The following is a 19933-nucleotide window of genomic DNA, read 5'->3' on the forward strand; positions in this document are numbered from 1 at the left end:
GTTACAGCATTAGTTCTCGCTTCGATCATTTAAGTAAAGCAGCGCTGAGTACGATTAGTATTTGGATTGGGTGACCCGCTTGAGAAAAAAGGGGAAGAAGAAAAGAAGACAACTTCATGCCGTATACTTGAAATCGTTTTGCCGCGCGTCGTAAATACTGACAAACTTCATGGTGTCGTTTTTCCAGACGCTCGAAACAAAATCACTCCCCATTACATTTTCCCCAACGCGCCAAAAGAAGTATAACTTAAAAAAAAGAAATGTAATAAATTTCTGTTTAGAAATTCCTTAGTATGATGCGTGGAGAAGAATGAATAGGGAAAGGAATATTCTCCCTTTGAATAGAGAGAGTCAAAAGAAGAAGATTTCCTAAATGATTTAAAAGCAAGTAGTAGTATCCATAATCGTGGTAGATAGTTAAGTAGATAGCTAGGTAGGTAGGTGGGTAGCTAGGTACAAAGGTACAAACCAGAAGTTCGAAAGTAAAGCTTACCGATGCACTTTCCTTTGCTGTTTCGTCCCGATTCTCTCGTCTTTGAAGATCCCTCTTGTTGAAAGAGAAATTAGAGGGAGAGAAATAGTTGGTTAGATAGATAGATAACTAGATAGATAGATAGATAGATAGATAGATAGATAGATAGATTGAGAAAGAGAGGGAGGGGAGGGAAGGAGGGGAAGGTTTTCGGCTTTTGAATCCGTGTAAACAGCAGAGAAGATAATTATAGAACGTTAGAAGCCACTCACTCATCCACACACTAACACACGAACGTTCTCACACAAAGAAGCACAGAGAGAAAGAGATAGAGATAGAGAGAGAGAGAGAGAGAGAGAGAGAGAGAGAACATGTATAGTAAGCGTTGTAAACACGTTAGGTATGTCCAGCATTGTTATAGCATTGTTATATGAACCCGTCAGACGTTCAAACCTGCCCTTGTTTAGAGCGTTAGATCGTTAGAACGTTAACGATTGACATGATGCGTTTGTTTCATGGACATGCACTATGACCACGACCCAAACTAATCTCACTAATCTCGTTTAATTCATTCCGATTCTCGATGACAAATAAATAACTGTTTGACTGATTATTCCGATTGAAATTCTAACATGAATATATATATGTGGGTATTTATGTATGTATGCAAGATAATGTTATTAATAATTATTTACGCGGAATATTTGAATTTGTTTGAAAGAAGAAAAAATACATATTTCATAACAGTTACTAGCGAGACTAATATTAATGTATAATTATAGGAAATAACTTTTAATGGATGTGAGTAATATTCCATTTGAAAATGTTATTTTTTTGTACTTTAGCATCAATAATTATGAATTATTTAAGTACAATGATTCATATATTGACACGCGTACAAATATTTGTATAATTTTTTCAATTATTTTAAAATTGTATAAAATTATCTCTATCTCTCGTTACACTGATAAAACGTATAAAACGAGTAAGTAACTTTAATTAAGTGAAAAAGCGAAATGCTCATTTTTTGTATATAATTTATTTTTATCTTTTGAGAAATATTTTATTAACATTTTATCGTGTCTGTCAAAATAGTTCTTTGTGCTCAGAGGGAGGGAGGGGGGTGTCTAGAAAATGAGATTTAATTTAATTTAAAAAAGTATTCTTACATTTCTACGAATCACACATATACACGCACGCACGCACGCACACACATTTACGAATTATATGTATTTAAAATTAAATGAGAAGAGAAGTAAAAGAAGGAAAAAAGTTAAACTTTCTAGGAAACGAAGGAAGAGTTAGGTGAGAACGTATTGTCGGATCTTTGGTTTCTAACATTTTCCAATTATCTTCTTGTCTACAAGAGAGACGTAAAAAGAGAAAGAGAGAGAAAGAGATCGTAAGAGAACACATTTCAGATGTACGATAACAAAGTACTCGAAGAAGAGTAATTCCAAACTATTTACGAGAACAATATTCTTCTTACAAAAATGACGACATTTTCTAAAGGATTTGTTCCCTTTTGTATTTTCAAATGAACAATAAGGAAGCCAATATTTTTAAATTGGCATCTTTTCTATATTATAAAGACCATTTTTATTCTTTTTTTCGATCAAACTTACATTCATTTGATAAGAAACAAGAACAAAATTATATTTATTATATTTATATATTATTTAACATTAAATTTATTTTATTTAACACGTATAAGTCCAAAATCCTTATAGAATGATATAAAAATTAAATGACTTTGTTTTTTTTTTTTTTTTTTTTTTTTCTTTTCTTTCAAGACAATTTTAAACCAACATTTTGTATAAAGAAAAAAAATACGAACTTTTACGTGAGTTTCTACGAAGGATAATTGATTTTTAAAATAATACGTTAGAAGTTTATGATGTGTACATCGTTTTTCTCTTTGAAAAATTCTTTGAATTTTATATTTCGAGACAAAAAGTTCGTATGCGCGTATGAAAGCACGATTCTTCCATTTTCTTTAACAAACTTGGCGCTCGGACCTTCGATTTCATCAACTTTTCTCCTATCCTCGACAGAATAAATTCTCGCAGAATAAATCTAGGATGACTTTCGTGAATACTTTATAAACTAAAACTACAACTCGAAAGTATCTCTCTCTCTCTCTCTCTCTCTTGTTTTTTGTAAAGTAAATAATTAGGTTCTCCGTTTCCCTTAGACTTCAATCTCGCTATTTATAATGAATGTTTCTTTGTTGTAACATTTCTTTGATAAAACTCTTAAGAAAACAATTTCCAAACGAAAAGTATCATAGTTTGTCTTTCTCTCTCTCTCTCTCTCTCTCTCTCTCTTTCTCTCTCTCCTCTCTTTCTCTTTCTTTCATTCTAAATTTGAAAATACAACTTCGATAAATATTGTATTCTCACCAGAGTGATAAAATTTTCCATAGCTGTCAAAATGTAAAACTTTAAATGACTATATATATATATTTAACCGAAAAGTATAATTTTCGCAGCGTGACTAACAATGTTATTTTATATTCGCGAGTATAAATCTGATAAATAATAAATGTTTATACAAGAATAATAGAATTTTCATTGGTGTTTAAATATTAACATTTAAATTCCTATATATATATTACCGAATAGAGAATTGTAATAAATAAATGAATTTTTACAAAAGAAAGATATCATTTTCATTGTTAGCTAAAATATTGACATTTAAAGTCTCATATTTTAGATAATATAAATTGTAATAAATATAATAAATTCATTTTATTTCCCCCACAGGAATAATTTAAATTCTCATTGTTTTGCTGAAATATTGAAATATAAATTCAATATATTCAAAAAAATATAACTTTAATGAACACAAATTAATTTTTCAATCATAATAATAAATGAATATCATTTTCATCGTTATTAAAATATTGAAAATAAAAATGATTAAGTAAATAAGGGATCATAATTGATTCGTAATAACAGACGTGACTCTACTTTCTTTCTTTCATTTTTTATTTTTTTCATTTTTAAATGAAAAGTATTGAAATGGAATTTGTGTTTTCGCAAGAGATTGACTGGGGATTATTCGAATGGACCAACCTATTCACAATGACTGCCATTGAAAACCGGATTTGTGGTTTGATAATCCTCTCAAAGTAATGACGACACATTTATAAATCTACTTTAGTCAAATCGTCGAGCTATATAACGTTAATTATAAAAGCCACAAATCAAACGATTATATTGTCAATATGTTATCGTCTCACTCTATCGCCATTAACCATAATCATTACTTTTCGCAAAGACAATATTAACATGTTCTAATGTTTCGATTCATCATAGGAATATCATTCATTTTAATCCATCTTCTTCGCTTATTATTATAATACACACCATATCTTCTTTTATTTCAATTAACTATTTAAATATATGCATTAAGGTTATTTATATAACATGATAAATCATAAAATATATAAACTGTCAACATTTTTTCGTGAATTATTTTTACCGTCATAATTATTCGCACGCAAATGTATTAATAATTATAATCACTTTAACGACAGATATTACATTTATTTTATTTCTATTGTTTTTTTATTGTATCCAATTATTATAAAATTAAACAAAATATATATATATATATATATATATATATATATATATATATATATATATATCTATTAATTCTAATTATTATTTACAGTAAATGATACGAAATTAATAACGAACACTAATATTAATGAACTAGCCAACAATGTTTACTTTTCTTTGATCTAAACAATTCCATGAATTTATTGTTTCAGTTGGACAGGTTCAAAGAACCACCAGCGTTCGGTCCAATGTGCGATCTGTTATGGTCAGATCCATTAGAAGACTTTGGCAACGAGAAGAATGCGGAGCACTTCTCTCACAATAGCGTCAGAGGTTGTTCATACTTTTACAGGTGAGAATACAAGATATTATATATATATACAATTTCGAAAGAATTTTCTAACAATTCCGTACGAACAAAATCAATATTATCGATAAAGAAAAATTCGCTATTTTTCTTTCTTTCTTTTTCTTTTTTCTTACAATTTAACTCGAACAATTTTTCAAATTACTCATTTTTTTTTGTCTTCAGGAGAAAAGCCTCTTGCTTTCTCCGCAGATGTTCCTTCTCTTTTCTAATTCTCTTTGACATCCACGTTTTTCGTGGCGAAACCCCATTCCCCCATTCAAGAGACTAATTACCACGTCGTTTGTCTCGCATACCAGGCAGAAAGAAAGTCCTTGCAAGCTAACTTTGGTTAAACTTATGCTCGGATACTCTCTCTCTCTCTTTTCCTCTTTTTTTTTCTCTTTCTATACATACATTTTTGCTTGGTAAGGATCGGAATTTTTTCATTTGTCTTCTTCATTTCTATCTCATGTCAGATTTTACTTATTCATGAAAAGTAATAAAAATTTAATGTGCTAGACAATTTTAATATAATAATTAATTAGCCTCGAATGTTTTTAATACACTGATAAAAATTCTTATTCTAATAAATAAAACGAGCTTTATTAGGACAAACAATTAGGAAAAATATTTTGCTTTAATAATAAAATGCGAAAGAGAAAATTGTTTTTATATTATAAATCATTTGCAACATATTAAGGTTAAGATTGTAGGGATACCTGTGGAGACGATTTGTCTTGGAGGAAAAAAAAAAGAAAAAGAAAAAGAAAAAAAGATAAAAAGGAAAAACTTGCAGCATCCCTCAGGAAGGAAGAGTTTCCATTAAACTTGCTCTCGACGGAACGCAAACAAGCGTCCCGTTGTTTTATCGCGAGTTTATTGTTAAGCACGTCATTAATCCACGTCCGAAGAAGAGTGTATATGTACAGGAGTATATGTATCCTATACATATACACATTTCTCTAATGGTCGGTAAAACGAGCTTGCTTTACGTCGACTCGGATATTTCGCACGCTTCTTTCCTGGGTTAAACAAAATCCTACAAAAAAGCTACTCGTCCGCCATTCTGGCGACTAAAAAAAACATATAAAAATATACATACACTTAATCGATTTTGATAATTCAGTTAGTACAAATTTCTCTAAAGATCGATTAAACGTAAAATAATTAGAAAAGAAAAATCACAAAATATAAAAGTATTGTGAAATTCGGTATACGCGATTCCTACCTTACCAACAGACATATGCGAACAAATTCTGTAAAAAAAAAAAATATACGCTTTGCAAAGAATATATAAATAATTATCTCTCGGTAAGTCTTCAGGTTTACGATATAAACGTTGAGAGAGAATATCGTGAAATCGTTTTATGTTTAAATACATATATACGCTACATATATACTTAACGATCATGCATACATTTACGCACATATTTATTATATACATGTAAGATTCCCTGCCGAAATAATTTGCATGGCGTGTTCGAACTACGGCATGACATCATAACAAAATAACGTTTCCGTTTGAAAATTGCATCTCCCGCGGCAACACTTCTCTCACTTGAATACAAATCGTCGGTATTTGCATTTGTAATTGATATCTCCACGAATGAAGTACAAATTGAATTCGCTATTAAAATTGATGGATAAATGTAATATATTTAGAAGCGTAGGTGAAGAAAAACATATATACATAACGCATATAGAGATATGTTAGTGTATTTACGTATATAAAAAGAAAAATCAGATAAATGATAAATTGATCCATATTATGCAGAAATTCTAGTAATCTCACAAAATAAAAATAAAAAAAATTGCCAATTCTTTTTCAAGCAACAAATTTTATACGTAATAAGTTATGCAATTATTAAAACTAACAGGCCGTAATGCTTTTATTAAAATCTACAAATAAAAATTAGCCCAAAATTGTAAATAATAGTAATTATACTACTTATTGTTATAAAATAAATTATTAAGGAACGTTGCAATGACGAAAAATAGAGAACTTCTATTCACTTGTTATTAGAATTGTATTGCTATCGAGCCAGGTTGGCCGAGCGGTCTAAGGCGCCAGATTTAAGCTCTGGTTCCCGTATGGGAGCGTGGGTTCGAACCCCACACCTGGCAAATTTTTTTTTTTTATTTTTTTTTTATAAAACAATTAGTCTGCATATAGAAATATATTCTTCAATGATAAATAATATTTTTTCGAAATTTTTAATAAGAATAAAATTACATTTACCGATACAAACTAATATTTTATCATATATGTATACTGATATCTTATCATAAATACTGGATCGAGTAAATAATAAACTGAATAAACTATACATAATAAAAATATATTTATTTTTCAATAGAAATATATCTAATAGAAACGAAGATACTTTATTACTTTTTATTAACAATTAAAATTGTCAAATTAAATTCACTCAATCTTAGATCATCGAAAGTAATTTTCTACATAACTTCGTCCAATAGAAGTTTACTATAGTCGAACTACTAGGATTAGTCTTTTACAAGGAAAGTTTCATATACAAGGCAAACTCTAAAATCGTTTCCCTTTCGGTATAGACAAACTGTTACAGATAGACAACTTGATTTTATTCTAAAGGTGTGTTGAGAACCACTGTTCCTGGCACGTTAGCCCACTGTGAGTTTCTTCCAACTAGAAAGTTTCACGTCCAACGTTCAAACTACCACTTTGCAACGTTGAAATTGTTTCACGGCTTCTCAGTTTCTCTCCCTCCTTCCCTCCTCTTCTCTCTATCTACTTCACTTGCTCTGTCTCTCTTTGTCACGGTTGATAACAACGAACGAAGCAAACCCTACGGTCGACGAAGTCCTCTCTCTAAACGAATTTAAGCGTTTACTATACCCGTTTGAAGGAATCACGCGAGCTCGCAAGCGAATAATTTTATCCCCCCCCCGCAAAACCCACCCCCTTTTGATAAAATCCCTAAGATAGCGAGCGTAAATTTATGTTCAAAGAGCTATTGTAAATTGCATCGTTTACAATAAAATCATTTTTCAACTTAACGTCCACAAACTTTAGACAAAGTTTAAGGTTTCTACATAATATAAACCCTGACTAATCCATCTCAACCCCTACTACTTTCTCTCTCTCTCTCTCTCTCTCTTCGATGTATACAAAAATAAATTTCGAATTTTCCCCAATCCTACACTATAATTTTAAATATGTAACATATGTCATTAGTGTACGTATACAATATTTGATATTATTTGAAATAAAATTTGATTTCGAGACTAGAAAGTTTATAGAAGTGTCACGTAAATGATGAACATCTGTATACCACGTAATAAATTAATTAAATATTACTTTTTATACTAAAACTTAAGAGTTAAATATAACTTTTAAACAAAACTAAAGAGATTAAAAGTTGAGTCACATAAATGATAAATATTCTCGGTTAAATCGTGTCTCGCCGACTGGACTCGAATTAAATCAAAAGCTCTCGTAAAGCTCTCGATAGTTGTGTTGCCTTCCATTTTTATCTATGTACTGTAGGTTCTTGAAAATGAAGGAAATTGAACAGATTTATGTAACTTCTCGTTTGGTGTTTCAGTTACGCGGCATGCTGCGATTTTCTGCAGACCAATAATTTGCTGAGCATCATAAGAGCGCACGAAGCACAGGACGCGGGTTATCGTATGTATCGAAAATCTCAAACGACGGGCTTCCCATCGCTTATCACCATCTTTAGTGCGCCTAATTACCTCGACGTTTACAACAATAAGGTAACAAAATCCTTAATGACAATTACTATACCCAATTGTTGTAATAAGAACAAACTTTTATTCTTTTTCTTGCAATAAAAGTGAGTTTGACCGAAAAGAAAGAAAAAAAAATCCTTTCTCTGTAAGGCCCAATTTCATCGTAATCTTTTTGAAGAATTCGCGATACTTTTCTTGTGGGATTTTATTTAAATTCTCATGTATAATCGTATAGATGTAAATGTTCGTTCTCTTTTCAGTTTCGCTTTTTCGTTTCGTCGAGTTTCAAATCGCAACGATTCACTTAAAAGAAAAAAAAAACAATTATTTTGTTTCAGGCAGCAGTATTGAAATACGAGAATAACGTAATGAATATCAGGCAATTCAACTGTTCGCCTCATCCATATTGGTTACCCAACTTTATGGATGTTTTTACATGGTCTTTACCATTTGTTGGGGAAAAAGGTAAAATTAACTTTCCTTCTTTCTTGTTTTTCTTTCCAAAAATAAATTTAAATACATTTATCCGAAAATAATTTTACGAATAGATATAATATATATATTTTCTTTTTCCTTATCTTATCCTTGCATTTTGTTTCTTCTCCTTCTTCTTCTTCTTCTTCTTCTTGTTCTTGTTCTTTTTGCTTGCAGTTACAGAGATGCTGGTGAACGTGCTGAACATTTGCTCGGACGACGAATTGATGAGCGACGGGGATGATGGCCTCGAGGAAGGTAATGTCCACTGTGACTTTTCATTATTCGAGTTCACCTTTAATTCCGAAGCCTTCTTTGCAGAACATGTCGAGCGATGCTTTGTTCGTTGCTCCGTCCGTCTTTCGTTGTGACACTGCTACACGTTAGTTCTCTCTCTCACTCTCTCTCTCTTCCTCTTATTTCTCATTAGAACAAAAGAGAGAGAGAGAGATAGAGGAAACGTATATATATATATATATAATATCCGATGAAAATGGAGATTTAAAAAGAAAAGAAAAGAAAAGATTTTTAGTTTCCTCGGAGAATACTATTCTTCGTCGTTCTACAAGAATCTCGAGGAACTCGTTAGCTTATACCGAACGGTGAACATTTGTTTCTCTCTCTCTCTCTCTCTCTCTCTTTAAATATAACGTATCTTGATAACGATGAAAAAATATTCGAAGAGAAAGAGAGATAGAAAGAAAAAAAAAAAGATAGAAAAATAATCCGTCGGTGACAAATTTGTATGGAAATGAAATTAAGGATATGAAAAAGTAATAGAGAATAAAAAAAGGAAAAAATAAAAAAACAATTTATCGAAGAGAACAAAAAAAAGAGAGAGAACTTCGTTTCTTTGTCACAACCGAAGAAAGGACCATTTAACTTTGTCGTACTAAATTCTGAAAACGCCGAGGATATTTTCTACTTCGTTGTTTATCCTTGATGTTGCTACGATGTCGAGGGGAAAACAAGCACCGCTCGCTCGCGTTATCCTTTTAACGATGAAAAATGATAATACTTACGCGATCACGTCCACCACCCCCTTTCTCTTCCATTATATCTATAGAATTTTTATTTTATTTTTTATTTTTTATATATACATATATAATATATAATTCTCCATTTTCTTCTCTTGAATCGTCGCGTTTATTGTGAAAAGAAATATTATATATCAATGACAAATTTTTCAAAAAGAAGATAAATTGATGGTGCGCCACGCAGAAATCGGTTGCTCGTATTTCATTTCAAAATTTCATTTGAATACCATCCAGGTATACGTTTTTTCTTATTTTTTTATTTTTCTTTTTTTCAAAGTGGACTTCTTATACGTGAATGGTTTGAAAATTGTTGAGCTAAGAAAGATAATTGAGATTTTTCTTTTCTTTTTTCATTTTTTTTTTTCTATCAAAGCTCATTCGATCTCTGCAATTTCGCATTAGATTTAAAACGTCGAATAAGAAGAGAACAAAAAAAAAACAAAAAACAAAAAACAAAATAAATTTGGTCAATTTTTTATAATACGCGTCACCGGCAAAAGAAAAATGGGTTTAAATTCGACGCGCGATTTACTATCTTGCCCCATCACTCTTTTTCTACCCATATTCTAGTTTCCACCCTCTCCCCAGTCCCCACCCCTCGTCCCCCGTTGCCCATCCCGTGACCCCTCGTAAAAATAACGACACGGAAATTCTGTCTCGTATAACGATATTATGTTCTTTTATTCTTTCGATTAAATTTTTTCGCAAAAGTAGAAAATAAAAAAGAAAAGTAACGAGACGTGAAAATAAAAAAAAATACAAAAAGAGAAGGAAATAATAATACCAATACTGTTATCCCAAAATCCGCGCGTTATTATTATTATTATTATTATTATTATATATAATACGTATTACGTACAATTTCCTCCGTCTTCCCCACGCCCCCCTCCCCCCAAAAAAACCATTGACAAAACAAAAGATTTTGAATGATCTTTCTCTTTACATTCAAACCCGCTGCACGGACAGATGGTAAGAAGCGCCAATCGATTATTTTCATCGCCACATTATTAAGTGCTTCATTGATTATCATTAATTTTTGTTTAAGCTATATATTATATACACATATATATATATATTACATATCTAGATAGTGTCGGTGTGTCGAGTTTCTCTCTACTTCTTCTTCTTCTTCTTCTACTACTTCTATTTCTACTTCTACTTCTACTACTTCTTACATCGTTCTATCTATTTTTTTGTTCTCTTCATTTTCTTTGTATTATTTATTTGTTTCTTTTTTCTCAATGTTTTCTTCTTTAATTATTTCTTCTTTAATTAATCTCGTTATTTTTCTTTGTTAAATATCATTCGTAAAACAGGATACATTTTAAACAATACGCATTTTATCATGCATTATATAATATTTAATATATTATACATTATATGCACATATTATTATTATTATTATTATTATTAATATTATTATTATTATTATTATTATTATTATTATTATTATTATTATTATTATTATTACTTATTGTTATTGTCACGAGTGTATGTAACATTTATATATCAATCTCTTTCACGGTACATCTTATCGCATATCAAGGTACGAGTGATTTCTAATATTTCTCTCACTCTTTTTCAATCTATATATCTCTCTTTCTCTTTCACTTTTTTTTCTGTTTATCTTTTTTATATCTCTCTTTCTTTCTTTCTTTCTTTCTTTCTTTCTCTTACTTATTTTTCTCTCTAGACGTCCTATTTTCTTTTTTCTATTATCATTTCGTTCTCTCGTCATTTAAATATAATATTATTATTCGTATAAGTATATATATTTTATACATCCACTATTTTTAAAGATATATAAATTCGTTGATTAAGCAGCCTGAATTTCGTACATTTGTCACGAATTTTTGTATCTTGATTCGATATGTATACATACACACATATAAATGAACATGTTTCATCTACGGAACCGGTGTTGTTAATATTCATTAGTCTCTCTATATGAATATTATTTCGAATTTTTGTGATATACATATATAAAGAATAAGAAAATTATATAAAAAAATGATGAATCAATGAATATATATCTGACGAATATATCACCGCCGTAACCGTAGATCGAATTTTTCTTACACGCATGCGGATTCGTCGATCTCTTATCGCTTCTATTTAAAACAAAATCAAATCAATAAAAACAAAATAATCGTCCAAGAAGAGATCAGGTATTCCCTAATATTAAATGGGAATAAAATTTAATTATTATTATTATTATTATTAATGTTTATATCGAATAAAATAATAAAATTAAGTAGCAGCGATATATCTCGATATGAAGGAATTTAGGACACGCCCCAGCATCGAGATTTAAAAAAGAATCGACGTTCGGTCTTGCATCAATATTACTTTTTTTTTTTTAATCGATGTTGTTCTCTTTCTTCTTTTTTTTTTTTTTTTCTTTTCTACAACTCATATTATTATGCGCCGATAATTATAACTGTTTTAACTGCATAAGTCGAAAAAAAAAGATTTCGAAAAAAAAACAATTTACTTTATTTGTAACATCGAATGAACGATGAAATAACAATTTTTGTCTATTTTTTACTTATACAATTGAATCACTATTGTCATAATTATCGGTACGTATATGATACTATATATATATATTTTTTCTCTCTCTCTTTCTCTCTTTCTTTTCTCTTTCTCTCTCTCTTTGTCACTCCAACCTTTTAAGTGTATAGTATTACGTATATTTCTACGTACGTATGTATATGTAAAACTATAGAAAAATTCATTTGACGAATTCACAATATCACCTTTTCCGAAACCATCGATATTATTCATACATATATCACAACTTTAAACTCTCCATATTGATTTATTTATTTGTTTCTATTTATTTATTTTATTCACGTCCATCCCAGATCTAAATTATCAATCAACCAACTATCTCTCTCATACATTTTTTTTCCTCTTTCTCTCTCTCTCTCTCTCTTTCTTTCTCTATTGTATGTTGTGTACATATTTCCATCTCTCGTTTAGTTTCTTTTATTTTCCCTCTTTCTCTCTCTCTATATATATATATCTGTGTACATAAAAAATTTAAGTTAATTATGTACACTTCAACGCACACACAGGCGGATGAGATTCCAGTTTCATCGTCCAGCTGATTTAGTTAACCTTTAAACGAACAAACGAATACTCCTATCTATCTCTCACCCTCTTTCTATCTCTCTCTCTCTCTCTCTCTCTCTTTCTGTCTCTATCTTTTTTGTTATATTTATCTTACATAAAGTAACCCTAAGCGAAGTTAGTTACCAAGTTTCTCATTGATTATTTATTTTTATTTGCGTTGTTCTTAAAAAAAAAAATGATCTCGGAAGATCGCATTCGCCTGTGAAATTGAAATCTTATATTAAATCAATTCTCTTTATCGATCTTTCATTTCCAAAAGAAAGGAATAAAATCAGTAAAATAAATATTACTTAAAGATTCATCAGAATATTAAACGCGTATCCCTGCTTTACACCGAAAGTAAACTATTATTTCGCCATTGTTAATTATTATTATTATTATGATTAATATTATTATTATTATTATTATTATTATTATTATTATTATTATCTTTTGCCATAATTATTACATATCTTTCTCTCCTTCTCTCTGTATTTCATTTTATATTCTTTTCTTCATCATAGTTAAGCCAGATATAGTTGTTTGTCGTGATAGTCACGTGGCTCTTCAGCCCTTAAATAAATATATATATATTTATCTTTCTCCTGTAGGGACCTCGCCCCTCTACCCCCCCCCAACCCTTCTACTCGAACAACCCCCGCTACAAGAGGTACCACCCCAAAAAAATAATTCCCACCGTCGAAAACCCGTTCAAGCCCGAAGTTGCACTTGACTATCTTTTATCGTACTCTCCTTCTCTATTATATTTGTATCAATCACACTGGCCTTGGACTCCTCCTATCTCGGCACGACACTATGCTACCTCTACTACTACTTCTACTACTACTTCTACTACTACTACTACTACTACTACTACTACTACTACTACTTCTACTACTACTCTACTACTACTACTACTACTACTACTACTACTACCTACTACTACTACCACTCAAAACAACTCTTCGTTGTTGTTCGGCATACGCAACCCCCGTGTAAAGTCGCAGCCAAAGTCGTTGTCCAAAAAAAAAATGGTAAGTCCCCGTGAGCCCGACGACTTGCTCTTCTTGACAAAAAAAAGAAAAACAATTAAAAAACAGCTCTTTCGCAAAATTCTCTTAACACGATGCCAAACGAAAAAAAAAGAAAAAAAGAATTAACCCGTAATAAAATTGACTGATATATTTTCTTTTGGTTTTGATTTTGGTTTTGGTTTACTTTCTTTCTTTTTATATTATCATTATTATTAGAATATATATAATTATGTATAATATAATAATGAATTAATTTTTCCTCTTTGTTATTAATTTTAACTTTCATAACTTCTACGTTACGTTACGTTACGTTACGTTACGTTTGTCCGTTTGTTTGTTCGTTTGTTTGTTTGTTGGTTTTTCCGTTTCTTTTTCTTCTTCTTCTCAAATATTATCAGCATTTTGGTTTGATAAGTTTAATAATAATAATAATAATACATATACGTATGTTATTCTCGCGTGGGCACGTCTCGTCTAAGTCTCGTCTCGTGACAAGCTGCGTCTTAATATCTTCCTTATTTCTTTTTTTTATCAACAATTTTCTCTTTCCTCTCTCTCCCTCTCTCTCGCTCTCTCTCTCTCTCTCTCTCTCTGTCTTACTTTTTTATCTATCTACCTGTCTATCTTTATCCATAACCTTTCCCAAAATATTATCAAAAAACCAAAGTTTATCAAAAATTAACTCGTCCTTTTCCTTCGTGTACTCCAAATCATTTTTCATTAACACAATGACCAAATCAAACAATTGTGGACGTCCGAAAAGAACGAGCGAGAGAGAGAGAGAGGGGGGGAAGGAGGAAGAGGAAGAGATAAAGTTATAATTAAATGAAATAGAAAAAAGAAGAGAACGACACGATTAATTATCATTGGTGTCCAATAATCGTAAAAATGATCCTAATGAAACAAATTAATTTCAATCAATTTATTTATTATGTCATTCTAAAACAGGTGATTATCTAATTATGCGAATCAAACGATAAATTCTTTATTTTCTTTTTTCTTTTTATATTTAATTTTCGAGATTTTAAATCATTGTGTCATAATCATCGATTCATTTATCTGTCAAAGATGTTTTTTAGAAAAAACATTAGAATATCATGGAACGTTCTCTACGCAAATTTTCTATAATTTTAACATACCTCTTTTCTCTTTTCTCTTTCTCTCTCTCTCTCTCTCTCTCTCTCTCTCTCTTTATCCATCTATCTACCCTTAATATCTCTTTCTTCGTTCCTCTTGTATATATTATCTGTATCTACATACATATTTACATACGTACCGTTTATATACTACTTTCCCTTCCAATTTTTGAACGTGCTCCTTATATTAATAATATATAACACGTTTTCTATTAGATATTTCGATTTTGAACATCCTCATTAATCAGCCTATCAAAAAAGTATGATATTAAAACGATAATAATAGAGTTGATTTGTTTGGAGTTTTGTTTTTCTTTCTATCTTTCTCTCTTTTTCTCTTTCTATCTTTCTTTCTTTCTATCTATCTATCTATCTATCTATCTATCTCTATCTATTTCTATCTATTTCTATTTGACAATTATTCTATTTCACACAGCATAAATTGCATCTATTTAATGCTCGTCTCTTCTTACATACCATTTTGACGTACACACACGCTTTATTATTATTCTTCATTTATTTATATTATTAATTATAAATATTTATTAGATAAATTCGACGTGCACACTCTTCTCGAACCGTCATTTTTCTCAAACCCATAAATTCCCTCTACGAAAAGCACCACCACCATTTATTACCATAATTATTATCTCGCCACTTTAATTGCCTGTTATTTAATAATATTTATTTCTTCTTCTTATATTATTATTATTATTTTTGTACTCTTATAATTTTTCTTTCCTTCTTTCATTTTCGCCATTAACAAACCAAAAGTCTCTCTCGTCATCGCTAATTTCAACGGGGTCGGGTGGGGGAGGGTGGGGTGGGACGGAAACGAAAATAATAAAAATGTGTTGACCACCGAAAACAGAGTGTGTGAGAGAGAGAGAGAGAGAGAGAGCGCCTTGTTCATGGCCAACAAAATACGAACATTAAATTTGGACAAAGTTTACGATTTTTCCTAGAGCTCGAGCGTCGTTTCAAAATGCGCGAACGCACAGGCACAGGCACAAGCACGGGCACGGGTACAGGCACAGGTCTGTTAGGTTTGCACATGAACACTAAATTAATGTGGCTATAACTATTGCTGTGTTATGCGTCTCTTTCGACCATACGGTGGCATTATTAGCCAATAACTTACTTACTCTCTCTCTCTCTCTCTCGCTCTCTTTTCTCATTTTTATTTTTTTTTCTCTTCATTTTATTATAGTCACGTAGCAACACGCATACCAGCCCGAACGAATCTAGATTTTATTGCGAATAGACGCGGGGAATGTAAAAGTTATGTCATTATTGTCTATTCTAACGTTAATACTTTTTCAAATAGATTTACTTCTCGTTTCTAATTTCGAAAACTTTCGTAACCATCCGTCATTCGAAAATCGAAGCCAACGGAAGTGTCAGTAAAAAGAAAAGAAGAAGTCTGCTTGCGAAATTTCCAATCATCTTTTTTTTTGTTCTTCTTCTTCTTCTTCTTCTTCTTCTTCTATTTTTATTTTTTCTTACTTATTGTTAGATCCTATTACTCCAAAATCCTTAACACGTTCGCGTTTGAAATAATTTCACATTTAAAATACTCTACTTCGAGTAATAAAAATATATTCATTTAAAAGAAATATATATATATATATATATAAAACGAATATCCACAATTCGTCCTTAAAAATTTCATACCTTCATACTTCATCGTAATTATAGTAGGAATATTCATTTAAAAATATAAAACGAAAAATTACAAATAATTACGACGAGTTTAAATACCCCTCCCCCTTTCGTTCAAGTAAATTTTCCCTACCCGCGAGTAATATGAAATATAAAAAAAAAAATAGAAACTATAAAAAATATATAAGAGAGAGAGAGAGAAAGAGAGGTAGAGAGATAAACGTGTTACATCGTTACGAGAAAAGAGAAATTCCCTCTTCCCTCACACTTTCCCTCTTCTCTCTCTCTCTCTCTCTCTCTCTCTCTTATAGCGAACGATAAATTTAAGATCGTCGTGGGGGAATAGTAAATTTATGCAGAGAATTATTACCGCAGGTATAATGCAAAAGATAGAAAGAAAGAGAGAGAAAGAGAGAGAAAGAGAAAGCTTTAGGAAAGTCTTACTTGGATTAAAAGCACGAAAGTCGCTTACTGAAATATTTCTGCGTGTCACCATTTTCTCCGGGATTAAGCGGCCGTATTTCCGCATTGCGTTCGTTAAAACACTCGGACGCGACCAAGCTTTATGGTCTCTCGAGAAACCCTCATCTACTTCTACCATTTCCTTTTTTCCCCCCCTCTTTTTAACTCTTCTCTTTTTACTCTCTTTACCTTTCCCATACCCCATCGTTTCTTGCTTCTTCTTCTTCTTCTTCTTCTTCTTCTTTTCTAGCACAAATCCTTACACCCAAACTTCTCAAACTCATGCCAGTTGTTTCGAATTGTACTCGTTCGACTAACCAACGCGAGTTTTTTTCCTTTATTTGCATATTTTACGACGCAATGGATACGACGAACAAATAGAACTATTGATTCTTTTACTTTTTTCTTTATTCTTCTTCTACTCCTCCTTCCCCTCTATTACTTCTCGATTCCCTTTTTTCTGTTTTTCTTTCTTCCTTCCTTCCTTCCTTTCCTTTTATTTCTTTTTGATCTTCTTTGATCTAGTTAGATCATTCTTTCGTAGAAAACGAGCAACTACGAAGGATTTAAAGCATTTTCTATAACTGTAAACTACACTTTTGCTTTTACGTCAATTTCCAATATTCACCCCTTATATTCGTTCTCGAACGATTTCCTCTAAAATTGTCCTATTTTCTTCTCTGTTTTTTACTTCTCTTTTTTTTTCTTTTTTTTTTTCCCCTCTCTTACGCGTTCCTTACGATTAGCGGATATTTTTGGTCGTCGTCTATTTTCTACTCTTTTTCTTTTTATTTTATGCCGAATTATTCGGAGTAGAAGACAGGAATAGCAGTTAATTTGAAATATTGCTTGACAAATATTTCGAATAACTTCGATGTTCTTTCTATCCCGTCGACCGATAATTTGAATCTTTTATTTCGTTTTTTTTCTTTTTCCCTTTTTATTTGCGAACTCATTGAAAAAGAAATTTCTTTCGGAATATCGTAAATTTTTATCCTTTATTATTTATGTATTCTCAGATATTTTAAATATTTATTTTCCTTAACGTTAGAAAAGTAACGTCTCGTGGTATATTGATTTAATTAAACAAAATTTGTTCCATTTATTGCCATAGAAAAAAGGGCAAAAAAACAAATTACAAGAACGATATATTTTCTTTGTCTTAAATTATTATCATTAAATAAAGATTACTAATAGTATTCTGAATTATCGATAATCCTTCTTATTATTTTACTTTTTCCTTTCCTTCTTTCCTTCCCATTCCAAATTTGAGGCTCGAACGATTAGAAGGAAAATCAACTTTTAATGTCGAAACTCTCTCTCTCTCTTTCTTTCTCTCTCTCCAAGCATGATAATAATGCACTCCTGTGTGATTCCTATAAATCCATAAATCGATTCCGATAATGATCGGTAGTTTCCCTTTTTAATGGGCACAATTAATGCAAACTATCCTTGTTCCTTCATAATTTTCCCTATCAAACGCGAAATAATATGTGTTAAGTAAATAAAAAACAAAATGAATAAATAAAAGCAAATTAAATGTGAAATTTTCGATGCTTTATACGTACACCCCGTATTATTTCAATCTTCTCGTTTATTGTAAATAAATCGATTATAGTTCGACGAAAACTATTACCAGACGTTGTACACAAAATCTCAAGTATTTCGATTTTCTTCGAATTTATACGTAAACTTTCGAATCTGTTCGAACGTTATTCGTTCCGCGATTTTTATCGATATTTTCTGAAAAACGATTATTTCTGGAATATATATATATTCACCTACCCTCACCCTCTCCCCCTTCTCTTTTTCTCTTATCGCTTGTTGACATTAAAAACAAAATTTCAGAAATATTTGATGAACAATTAATCTACGAACATTATCCTTTACTTTATCTTTCTCTCTTTCTCTCTTTCTCTCTTTTACTTTTTTATTGCTTATTAATATTAAAAAATAATTTCTAAGAATATTTTTCTTCTATCACAATACGGTAGAAAATATTTTGTCTAGAAAATTTGTAAATTTCCTCATACAAAATCCATGAACATTCTCTCTCTCTCTCTCTCTCTCTCTCTCTCTTTTAGTCTTTCACTTTGTAGAAAATAGGAAGTACGCGTGCGTGTAGACGCATTTCTGGTTAGCTCGTAGTTGTATTTGAAGTATCTCTGTTCTCTCTATTTTTCTCTCTCTCCTTTCTCTTCTCTTCTCTCCTCACCCCGTATTTCGAGCTCGGCTCATGGAACGCCCGGGGAACTTGCTCCCAATCGATCGAACATAGTGAATTTCGTGAGATAAGGATAGAGGAAGGAAGGAATGAAGGAAGGAAGGAAGGAAGGAAGGCCACAGAGCATCGACCAACCAACCAACCAACCAACCAACCAACCGACCGACCGACCAACCAACCAACCAACCTCCTTTTCGACGTCTTATCCTTCCCGACCTACACCAATTTAATGATTATACTCTTTTTGTCTCTCTCTCTCTCTCTCTCTCCCTTTCTTTCATTATCTTATTTTTCTCGTCACGCATTAATCGACTAAATAAAAACATCATAAGAGAATACCTGTATATATATATATTTATTATTAAAAAAATAAACTCCGATCATTGGATAAACGAGTAGAAAACACTTTGTCAAGTATTTAGCAACGTTTAATCAAATAATTAAGAAATTTTGATCGAGTTTGAGTTTCGGATTGATCGAAGAACCGTTGATTGAAAAAACTTCGAATAACGAATAATTTCTACGAGATTGAACAAATTTATTAGTTAGAATTTATCTGAATGTTTCCAACGCGTATAATCCAATACACATTTATTTAATTAATAAGATAAATAAATACGATATCTCGTAATACGTGTACTAATTCGACAATTTAACATCGTATT

The 19933-nt window shown here is 31.0% G+C and overlaps 1 protein-coding gene and 1 non-coding gene across 6 annotated transcripts in view; both read left to right on the forward strand.

Moving 5' to 3' along the window:
• LOC122519699 (serine/threonine-protein phosphatase 2B catalytic subunit 2-like) overlaps positions 1–19933 on the forward strand; it is a 129486-nt gene that overhangs the window by 100294 nt on the left and 9259 nt on the right. For 3 of the 5 annotated variants that reach the window (XM_043639340.1, XM_043639342.1, XM_043639343.1), the window contains exons 6-9: positions 4254–4393; positions 7975–8146; positions 8461–8587; positions 8774–8854. In XM_043639340.1, coding sequence (XP_043495275.1) covers positions 4254–4393; positions 7975–8146; positions 8461–8587; positions 8774–8854 — 520 coding nt within the window. Of the gene's footprint in view, positions 1–4253; positions 4394–7974; positions 8147–8460; positions 8588–8773; positions 8855–10599; positions 10603–19933 lie in introns of all 5 variants that reach the window. The other 2 variants (XM_043639339.1, XM_043639341.1) reach the window with 1 other exon arrangement.
• On the forward strand, positions 6431–6514 carry Trnal-uaa. Its single transcript has one exon. It is a non-coding gene; the product is annotated as a tRNA-Leu (tRNA).

This window comes from Polistes fuscatus, unplaced genomic scaffold (assembly GCF_010416935.1).
Source record: "Polistes fuscatus isolate 324 unplaced genomic scaffold, CU_Pfus_HIC Scaffold3, whole genome shotgun sequence".
Classification (NCBI taxonomy): Eukaryota; Metazoa; Arthropoda; class Insecta; order Hymenoptera; family Vespidae; genus Polistes; species Polistes fuscatus.